Below are 11,543 nucleotides of genomic sequence, written 5' to 3'. Positions count from 1 at the left end.
TTTACTGCCATAATTTTAGACTATTACTTCATTCGTACCACAATATAAGTTTTTGTTGTTGTTGTTGAGAGTACCACAATATAAGTTACTTTGGCATTTTTAAGCATATTAAAAAAAAATATAATTAATGTTGTATGAAAAAGATAATTTATGAGTTGGTTTACAAAATTGTCTTTCATTTAAGGTATGAAAAAAATAAATTGAAAAATTAAAAGAAAATAGAGTAATAAATACTCCAGTTAAGAGTATAATAGGAAAAATACCATTAAATTCTTCATGATAATGTAAAGCGGCTTATAGTATTTTTTTTTTCTCAAAGCGACTTATAATTTGGTATGGATTGAGGGGAGTAATAAACAGTGATTTATAGGCATTCAAGATTCCTTTAAAAGAGTATACTTCCTCCGATCACTATTATAAACAAAAAAACCACTTTTTAAGTTCATTGAAAAATTGATGTATCTAGTCTATAATATAGGCCACATATATCCGTTTTCCAATGAACTTAAAAAGTGATTTTTTTTCTTATAATAATGACCGAAGGGAGTAAGTAATTGAACGTAGTATATATGTATATATGTTCATGTCGCATTGAATAGCAACACATGTTGGACATTGATATTAGGGACATTTTCAATTTGAAGTGTGATGGCTAGCTGATGTGTATTCGATTGAAATATAAGCTATAACCTACTTAAAATAACGTTTGAAAAATAAATTATAAGGTAATAAAATAAGCTATAAGTTCTTTTTGAAAAATTGTTACCATACAAAGTTTTTTTTTAACCAAATGACCTTATAAGTTATAAGCTATAACATAGCTTATGTGTCTTCCCAAACATAGCCTTAATATTTAAATTTTTCCAAGTAAGATGCTTACTTGAAACAACGTTTGAAAAATAAGCTATAAGCTAGTAAAATAAGCTATAAGTTTTTTTTGAAAAATTGTTACTCCCCTCCGTACCAAATTATAAGTCACTTTCAGAAAAAAAAAATTGTACCAAATTATAAATAACTGTATATTACCAATAAAACATTTAATGTTATTTTTCTTATTATACACTTAATTATTTATTACTTTCTATTTTTTCAATTTATTTTTTCCACATCATTAATGAAATAAAATTTGTAAACTAACTCATAATTTCTCTTTTCCATACAAACTTAATTACATTCCGTACTTTATGTAATATAGTCAAAACGACTTATATTGTTGTAGGAATGTACCAAAGAGAGCCTTTTAACCAAATGAGCTTATAAACCATAAGCTATGTCATTTGTCTTCTCAAACAGAAGTAATTTTTAATTGTTGTACATAAGTGCACAAAAGTCAAATTTAAGTTATAAAAATATGGTTATGTCACACTTCTTTTTTATAACTCGATTGATATTTTAATTCACTATGAAAATAGTACATTTATTAATTACAAGTTTACAAGAGACCCCTGCTTTCCGTATATAAGAATACGAAACACGAGCTATACTTTCAGCAACGGTTTAGCATTAAACCTATAACATGACTGATTCACACTCAATTAATGTTGAATCATCACCTAAGCTTGAATTATATGCTAAACAAACTAAAAATATAACCTATGAAGCTCAACACTCTCCATCTAGCATCCAAAAGGTAATATATAATTTTATTTTATTTTTCCCCTAAAATTTCTCATTTTATAAAAGATAATATATAATTAACTACTCTATAAATGAAGAGAATAATGGTTGGTTAATATATTCATTTTTTTTCTTCTTTAAACTGTTATAGTTGGAAGTTGAGCGTGTTTACTTGTTTAGACATCGACTTACTCTGTTATTCATGTTGTTTCTTCGATTGACGTTTTTGTAAATTTTTGTAATCTTTTTTGGCACACCTTATACTGAGGAGACTAATCAGTAATAGTTTATGCGTTTTTATTGAATACCGTTAATCTTGATCTATCTCAAAAACATATCAAACGATTTTAGATTTTTATACAATTCAAAATGGATGATCTATACGATATAAACTTTCAATCCAACGGTGGATTTTGTAAAATTTGTATTCGTTAAAGCGTAATTGAGCGGTGTAACATTACTCAAATGTTACACCGGTGTAATTTGATCTCTCCTATATATATATATATATATATATATATATATATATATATATATATATATATATATATATATATATATTCATGATGTACCATATGTTTATTATTGTTCCAATTCTAGGAACCAGTTAAATCTTGTTAATTTTTAAATGTGCATGACGTAATTGTTCGGAAGAAACCCGAGTTCAATTTCTAGTAAAAATAGTTTTGGCCAGACTTTAATTACCTCACGACCGAATTCTGATTAGCGGGCCCTCTTTACCTGGAACCAGGAGTGTTAATTAATAGCTCATGGCCGAACTAATGTGAATTTTCTAACTCCAATTTTTCTAGTGTAGGCTATTGCTGAATTGGTGGGAACATACATTCTTATATTTGCTGGTTGTGGAGCCGCTCTTGTCAACGAGAGGTTACAAATCACTGTAGTTGGCATAGCAATTGTTTCAGGCTTAGCTCTAACCGTCGCTATATATTCGGTTGGTCACGTCTCTGGTGGTCATTTCAATCCTGCTGTCACAATTTCCTTAGCCGTTGTCCGAAAAATTCAATTGAAACTTGTAAGTTACATGTTCGATTTGAATACTCTTTGACACATTTAAAGCCCAATATGCTGCTAAGTCATTAGAAATTTCGAATTATATAAAAAAAATTATAAACTCATTTATTTGTCTAGATCAAAACAACAAATGAATGAGATCAATTTGTCGGATTTAGATCATTTGCAATGAATGTATTACTAGTTAGATCTATTGAAGAATTTGTCAAAAAAAAAAAAAAAATCTATTGAAGAATTTTTTTTTTGAAATTCGTCTTATTCACCAAAATCTTAAACAAATTGTATTTTTTTTATACCAACACTAATTTCTTTTGGTAATTCAATATTTTCTTGTAAAGGCTCTAATTTTTTTTCCCTCTTACCTATTATTTTGTAGGTGCCTGTTTATTTGGTGTGTCAGTTGATGGGTGCTACAATGGCCACGCTCACCCTCAAAGTGTTGTATCATGAAAAGGTGTCAATTGGAGTAACATTGACTCGATACTCAAATTCAACTTCTGATCTTGAGGCATTGGTGTGGGAATCCATAATCACTTTCATACTCATGCTAACTATTTGTGGTGTTGCCACTGATCACAGAGGGGTACTAATTACTACAACCAAAATTATTCTTCATAATAACCTCATTTATGTATATTTAATTCATATCATACTCTTTGTCTATCTTACATGCTATTCATACATTTTTAAAGGCTAAAGGAGAAAAAATGTGTAGCTTTTTTTTTCTTAAGAATTTTGTAATACTAGTAGTGCTTGATAAAGGAACTAATTTGGTGCCATGTTGAAGCAGAGCAAAGAACTTGCTGGAGTTGCAATAGGCCTTTCAGTTCTGATTAATATTATCATTGTCGGGTATAGCCTCTATGTCTATGGTCATTCATTTTATTATATGATTCTCCTTAGTGTATGTAATTTTTGTACTCAGTGACTTAAATCTAAGCAAAAAGATACATATATTTGATCCAAATATAAACCAAATAAATGTACCTTTTTACTTATGTTTAACATCGGAGGGAATATTCACGTTCTATAACGATAGCTTCTATGTCAAATATGCAACCGATGAAAAATAAACCCAACAATTTTTTTCGCAGGCCTATAACCGGAGCATCGATGAATCCAGGAAGGAGTTTGGGCCCTGCCATAGTATCAGGCAATTACAAAAATATTTGGGTTTATATCATAGGTCCAATTATTGGAGCAGTCTTTGCAAGTGTGCTTTATACTTTCCTAAGAGTTACAAAACCAGCTCAACCAGAACAATCTCATGTGTGAAATCATAATCATTTAACTTTCCCATCCATCAACTGATCAAGATCTTTGAGGATCTATAATCTGTAACTGGAAACAAAATTTCTATGCAGTAGTTCTAGTTCCATGTGGTTCTAATTTTCTAAAGCATAATAGATTAATAGCAGTTATGAAGTACACAGTGAGGACTAGGAATACTTTTATGAATTGAAGACTATAATAAAATATGCTTATTTCCATAAATAATAACTCTAGTCATAGTTTTTGTTAGCACTTATATGAGTTTAGTTTCTTTTTTAAATATAATAATAAAGTGAGCCACATGGCATTTTATGGACGGATTGATTAATCCAAGGAAGGATAGTGAATATGAACCCATAGTCAACATTAAGCAGGTAAGCACAGTAAGTTGTCGACAGGTGAACATGTAATGACTTTAATAAGTTCGTCGATATAACTTCATCATCTTTGAACTAGTATCAATTAAATGTCAACGAAGAAATATACGACTTATGTTTGTATATAACATAACATATTATTTATAAATGTGGTGTTTAGACACATTCATAAAACAAAAGTAACTCAGAAAATGTAATTAAGGAGGGATCATGAAAGAAATATACCTGCCTTAAATCATCATAAGAACAAACCCGAGTTTAACAGTGAAGCAAAGATTCAAAAGTTGGTGTTTCTCCCTGATCACTACACAAAATATATACTTTACAATAGGACTGCTACACATTTTGTACAAGAAGCAAAAGAGAATGCAGATATGAAACTGCCCCAAATGAACTGAAATTTCCAAAAACATCGGATATCGTCAGTTAATCATTCGTCAATGTTTGTATAAGAGGCATAAAATGAGCACATGTACTGCCACAAAACAATGTTCTCCATCCCACTTGGTGAGATTGCATTTTCCACATCCCCTGCTTCAAGTCTGCATGTTATATATGTGAATCATCTGCAGTGAGAAAAACAGAATGATTAATGGCAGTAAGTAAGGTAAGAACAAAAGACAAGAAGATCATAACTTTTTATTGGAAACATTTTCAAACGTTCATTTGGGCTTTCTTTGGGACTTAACAGAGATAAGCGAAATAAAAGGGTCGGTTTGAGAGGAAGAAAATAAAAGGGCCAGCATACCCTATTTTGAAGATATGCTCACTTGATGAGATGAATGGCACCGGATGAATACGAATTTACTAACAACTAATATTTGTTTGAAAAGGAAATCTTTTGTAGGGTGCCTCTGATATGCACCTAAGAAAAGAGGTTGGTGGACCCCTTGAATTTTATAGAACTTTTAAACAAAGGAAAGACTAGTCATCAGCTTCTCTCCCCATCTCAAACACGTCGTTAAGACACCTAAGAAAACTTAACAGAGGTAGGACAAGACAACCAAAGTAGAATTTTCCCATTGAGTTGCATCCATTACATAGATTAGACAACGTCATGATTTTCTATGCAAACATGTCTATTGACAAAAGGTCAATTTACTATGTTATGGAATCCACACATATAGGACCTTGTAACTTGTAATAAAATTGTTTAGCATAAGTATAATAAAGTACATAATTGTTATCAAGGCTCATTTGGATTAGCTTATATGAATTTATTTGCAGGCATAAGCATTTGTTGTGAGACTGTTTAAGAGAGCTTATGAAAAAAACAAATGACATGTTTATAAGCTGTTTTTAGATTATTTCCATAAGCTCTTCGGGATAACTTATGAAAACAGCTTATAGCTTATATGAAAACAATTTGAATTTATTTATCTATTGTTTTCAGTTCTTTTGAGAAATCTCACCCAGTTTGAGGTAGCCGTGTCCAACTCATCAATTGGTGAGATTGCGGATGCCTCTGCAAGTAAGGTGAAGTGGCGCCTATACCATTTTCATCATCTACAAATTGATCTGAGAAGTTAGAAGTCGGTGGTGACCACTCCGGAACTACACCTCCATCTCTTTCTCTCCTAGTACTACTTGAAGATTCTGCTGTTGAATCCTCAGCTGCATTTCTCAGCCAAAATGTAGTTGTATTATTATGCCTTTGTCTAGTGTTTCTATTTGCATTGTGCAACACTCCTTGGTTCACCGCCTCTCTTGCATTTTGCTGTGCATTTGCATTTGTTGGCACTTCAGCTCTGCTGTCTCCTGCCGAGTTTCGAACTGAAGAAGTTTCTTCCTCTTCGACTCTCACCCTAGATGAAGTCATACTTGGTACCATTTGATCCTGGTAGCGCCGAGTACCATGAAGTGGATTGTTCCTAACAGGTTCAGGTCTTTCTTCCATTTGTATGTCTTGAGGAAAAGCAATAGGAGCTGATTCAGATGAGTCACCAAGACCTTCTTCAGTTCCGTTTTCTGCTGCAGTTCTTGAAGCAGCTTCTAGTCGCCACATTTGTATAAGTGCTTCTTCCAGTCTCACTGTTGCTGCATCTATTTCCACAATTGGAAGAGGGTAATTTGATCCAAGTTCAATACCTGCAGCTTGGAGTACTGATTCTGGTGCATTCCATGGATGATGTATCCATTCGGTTGGTAATCTTGCAAGTTCAGGTAGCCAGCGTCGCACATATTCTCCATTTGGATCACATTTGTATCCCTCAAACTGAAAATCAAATAGGAAATTGATTGCATCTATCAGTAGACATATATCATTAAGTATTCAAAATACCTGACAATATAAGAAAATAGGGATGAAACTAGAAACACTTCAGCCTGTCTATATTGACTTATTTGAACTTATCTACTGAAAAAAGAATTTGTGAGAATGTTTGAGGGATTTTTCGAAATGTTCATAAGCTATTTTTAGCTTATTTGTATAAGCTCTTCCGGAGAGCTTATGGAAACAGCTTATAGCTTATATGTAAACAGTTTTATTATATATTATATTTTGCTACAGAAATAGTTCATACATACTTATATGATAAGCGCTTATTCTATGAACGCACTTAATTAAGTTGTCTATCCAAAAATGGTCGCGTTTTATGTCACTCAGAAACCAAATAAGTGTTTATAGAAGCAACAGAATAATGCAACTTCTGATGTGGTTTTCCTTTTCCTAGTAAGTAAATAAAAAATTTCAAACAGACGATCAAACATCTAAAAAGGTCAATACAAAGCTAGATTATAGACAGAAGCAATTGCACCTGTGGATTATCAATTCTGTCAAATTCGCGACCATCAGGTAGAGTACCAGATATATACTGCCAACCAAGAGCATCACTCTCAAGATCAGCATCCAAAAGGGTATCCCAAAAATATTTCATCCCCCATCTCCAAGGAAGCTGCAAAACCTTCACAAAGAAACTCGAAACCACAACACGTATTCGATCGTGAAGCCAACCGGTAGCCCACAACTCTCTCATTCCAGCATCCACCAAAGGGTAACCTGTCCTTCCTTGTCTCCATGCCTTAAAATATCCTTCATTCACCACCCAAGGGAAAAACTTCAGATGTCCAAGTAGAGGCCTTTCATGACTATAAGGGTGGTTGAAACTAATGTACCTTGAATACTCTCTAAGACCAATTGACTTGAGAAACAAGTTAACACTTTCTTCGCCGGCTTGGTTTCCTTCGTTTGCCCAAAAGACTTGCTTAATTCTGACAAGATGGAACACTTTCTTGACACTAACTTCTCCGAAATGCAAATGCGGAGAGAGAAATGAGGTTGTGGCACTGTCTGCTTTCCTGCGATTCTTTGAGTATTCAATCAATGGACCGTTTATAAATGTTGTTAATGCCTTGTTTGCGTTACTCCATCCTGGTGACCACGCTCGAGCTAGAAGTGCGTTGCTTGCTTTCTCTGATTCATCTTCAAACACCAATGTATCAGAAGGACACCTTGACACATCACCTGAAACATGGAAAGAAATGTTTAACAGTATGCAAATTATAGTAAAAAATGTTAGATGGTTCATCAAACATGACAATATAACAAAGAAAAAAGGAAAGTACCAACTACAAAGTATTTAAGCAAATATTTTGGTCCTTGAAATTTTTGTAATCAATTTATTTACTTAATATTTAATAATATAAAGTATAACCTTTGTCTTTCACATATTTTTGTATTGAACTATTCCACCAATTATGCAAGTGTCATGAAATTAGTCCCTAAATCAGAAGTCTGTTGCACTCATTGAAATTAATGACACTTTACATAATCAAAGAACTAAAAATATATGTTGTACACTTGTACGGTTTACAATTGTAAAACTGTAAACATACATTTAGACTCAAAATATCTGCGGAGTTTCTTTGGATCCAAATGTAGGTTTGCAATGGTATTTACACAATGAAAAATAGGGGTATACTCTGAAATTAATGAAATACAAAAGTTTTGCAGACTAGCCCAATTTTTACTGTGAAACACTATATGTTATACAACTGACTAACATATTTGTTGACCATCTATATATACATTGGAAAGGGACTAATAGTTAATTAGGCACAATGATTTATAAATTAGTAACTGCATTTAAAATCAATTCTATCTTGTTAAATAATGTGACTATACTTTGGTGGCTCCTACATAGACCACTTCAATAGGTACTTGAAAATCTTTTATGACACCAACAATGACTGATGTTATCATCCAAAAGTAGAAACTCATGAGACAAATACATGATCAGTGCTGGTTTGACAAAAATATAACAAAAATGAGTATGAGTTGTGTATTGAGAAAGATATTCATTTTTTCTTATTTTTGTTGAACTGGCACTGATTAATTCACAGTCTCAGACATCGTTAAAGTTTCAGATAATTTTCAAGTATCGATCCAAAGTGGTCCACCAAGGAATTTTCCTTATACCTTTGCATCTTTTTGCTGTGTAACAAAAGCAACTTTTAACAGATTTAAAGCATCTAGTCCTTTCTCAATATGGATAGTTTGTTCATTATTCCCGAATCCAAACAAGAACCACAAGTTTTAAGTGACTTATGTAGCTGGCAAACAATCAAATAACAACTATTATGAAAAAAAAATGTTGAAATTAAAGTGAGGCTAAAAAAGGAGAGGAACAAAGTAAACCTGAAATAATTCTTTTAGGTGGGAGAAGAGGTGCTTGTGGGTCATAAGGCATGCTAAGGCATCTTTCCCAAAAAGCATCAAAAGTTGTGAATGGTTGTCCATGTTCATCATTCACATCCCATGGTTCATACAATAAATCCGAGTTGAAAGAACGTACGGTAATGCCATGTGCTGTTAGAATTTCCTTTGCTCTATGATCCCTCACAAGTGACAATGGATCTGTAACATAGAAATTTACATTTTAATGGTTTCCCAACCAGTAAAATAACAATTTAAATATAATCACAAATTGATAAATTATATAGCAGCTTATATGAATGAAAATATGAAATTATAAGAGACATAAGCATCACAAACTGATAAGAAAAAAGAAGAAATTATAATCAAAGAAAGATTATACAGTTAATTACCAATTAATAATGGTAACTAACAACTCGAATTGGTAAAACCAGCGATTTTGTAGTATAAAATGGCTTTGTCTATGTTACTAAGCAATGAAACCTAGCAATAAAAACTTGGTATCATAAACTATCACTCTATCTACTATTTGGTTCTGGACTCCGAAAATATAATAAGTAGTCCATAAACTATTATTAATCTACTAAAGTAAATCCTGAACTATCATCCTCTCACCTATATTTAATGCAATTGAGGACTTAAATTGACGGATTAATAATAATTTAAGGACTGATTATTATATTGGTAAAGTTTAGGGAGAAAGTAGGAGAGAGAATGTTGGTGTAGGTACTATATTGAAGGTTTAATCATTATCATATTTGAGACATCAAAAGGTATAATACAGAACAAAACAAAGCAAGCATGACAACAATCATAGAAAAGAAATTGAACAAGCAAAAACAGAATCATGCAATAGCATATATAAAATAAATTAAAAAATTGATTTGAGATAGGATAAGAATAAAGAAATAAATAAATATAAAAATAAAACACTAACCATATAAATGGTTGAAAAAGATTTGAGTGGCTCCAGTGGACTTGACAACTTCAAGTAAAGAAGAAACACTATCAGTTGATCTTTTAGTAACAAGAGGAGTACCAAGATTTCTCAAAGATGAATCAAGATGAGACAAACTATTTTTAAGCCACCATCTTGAAACTCTACCAGGATAATATTGACCTTCTTCTTCAGGTGCCCATATAAAAACACCAACCACAGCTCCTGCTCTAACACCTGCAGCAAGTGCAGGGTTATCTTCAACCCTCAGATCTCTTCTGAACCATACTATGCTACATCCACCACTTGACATCTCCACAAAAACACACAAAAACAAAAACAAAAAAGGTTTATTATTTTGCAACCCTTTTTCTTGTTTTCTATACTAAGAGAGATTTTAGGCCATAAAGAGGTGAAGTAAAATAAAAAATGAAAACTTTAATAAATTATCTTTCTCCAAAAATATAGCATTCTTTTGGGGTGGTTTTGTTTTTGCAAAGAAATCTAATTTTGGTTCTTTTCTTTTTTCACTCAAGTTGCAAACAAGAAAATAGGGACAGTGAGACAGGGTCCAAGGAGAGAGAGAGAGGATTGGTTGAGTGGGGGATACAATGAAATTGACAAAGAAATTGCAGCCACAACTTTTTTATGCTGTGTAGATTTTTCAATTTTTGCTATTATCCTATCATATCCTATATGCATAAAAACAAAACAAATCACATCCACGTCTCTAGTTTCTTCTTTTATTATATACCAAGTGACACATAATGGAGAATCAACAAAATGATGGATACATAAGCTATAGTAGCTTATATAGACTAATGTTACGGTGGACCACCTTCACAAGTGGTCACCGTGGATAAATGATCTACCGAATATGAATTTTACGAATTTACCGTTGAATTGAAAGTTTATATCGTATAGATTATCCATAAATTTTTTAAACTCAAACTCAAACTCAAACTCATGTTTGAGCAAGTTTGCTTATTTGTCCACCTCTAACCACATTGTTGCTAAATCATCGTTACAAAATATTATTTCTTTGCCATAGTTAGCTTTGGTGCCAACTTAGTTGATTGACATGGAAGAAAATTCAAAATTCAAATTTCTCCCTCTTTCCACGAACCAACAAAAAATAAATTAGGCCCAAGCCCAAGTCAAGCACAAAAGAGTCCACTATATGCAGCAGAACAGAAAAAAAAATTTCTACCCCAACAATCTTCTATCTACCCCAACATTTTTTCCAATATTCTCATTCTACTCTTATCAAATTTAAATATATTTTATTATTTTTCACTTTGTTAGTTTGTAACTTTTTTGGTAGACTGTTTACACCCATCACCCAGTGTTCCGGTACTTTTTTTTTTTTTCCAGGTTTGTTAAATTTACCGCAACTCTTTTTCAAAGTGTTCCGGTTTGTTAAATTTCCAGTTTATTACCGGAACACTTTTCAAAATCGTTCCGGTATTACAATTTTCCAGAAACGGTTGTGTGGCATACCGGAACACTTTTTTAAGTGTTCCGGTATACAAAAGGTGTTCCGGTATATAACAAAGCGTTCCGGTATACATAAACGTGTTGTGTTGTATACCAGAACACTTTTCAAAGTATTTCGGTATACAAAAAAGTGTTCCGGTATACAACAAAGTGT

General features: G+C 32.4%; 2 protein-coding genes across 3 annotated transcripts; one reads left to right on the top strand and one right to left on the bottom strand.

The window, feature by feature from the left end:
• The first annotated feature begins 1,516 nt into the window (after positions 1-1,516).
• On the top strand, positions 1,517-4,172 carry LOC123905274 (nodulin-26-like). The gene is made up of 5 exons (XM_045954888.1): positions 1,517-1,630; positions 2,435-2,653; positions 3,029-3,235; positions 3,443-3,504; positions 3,747-4,172. Exons 1-5 carry the CDS (start codon positions 1,517-1,519, stop codon positions 3,925-3,927), a joined length of 783 nt encoding a protein of 260 aa, XP_045810844.1. The 3' UTR covers positions 3,928-4,172.
• A 340-nt stretch (positions 4,173-4,512) lies between these two features.
• LOC123908717 (cryptochrome-1) lies at positions 4,513-10,676 on the bottom strand. 2 transcript variants are annotated; one of them, XM_045959435.1, is made up of 5 exons: positions 9,893-10,676; positions 8,938-9,156; positions 7,058-7,764; positions 5,714-6,516; positions 4,513-4,867 (listed from the first exon to the last, which is right to left on the bottom strand). In XM_045959435.1, the coding sequence occupies exons 1-5, from the start codon at positions 10,203-10,205 to the stop codon at positions 4,864-4,866; spliced, it is 2,046 nt and encodes a 681-aa protein (XP_045815391.1). In that variant the 5' UTR covers positions 10,206-10,676; the 3' UTR covers positions 4,513-4,863. The 2 variants fall into 2 exon arrangements, with proteins under 2 accessions (XP_045815391.1, XP_045815392.1); XM_045959436.1 differs by lacking the exon at positions 4,513-4,867 and having other exon boundaries at positions 5,710-6,516; positions 9,893-10,607.
• Between the last annotated feature and the right edge of the window lie 867 nt (positions 10,677-11,543).

Source organism: Trifolium pratense, linkage group LG2 (assembly GCF_020283565.1).
Source record: "Trifolium pratense cultivar HEN17-A07 linkage group LG2, ARS_RC_1.1, whole genome shotgun sequence".
Taxonomy (NCBI): Eukaryota; Viridiplantae; Streptophyta; class Magnoliopsida; order Fabales; family Fabaceae; genus Trifolium; species Trifolium pratense.
Note: the sequence above shows the minus strand (reverse complement) of the source record. Positions and strands in the feature narration are given on the sequence as shown.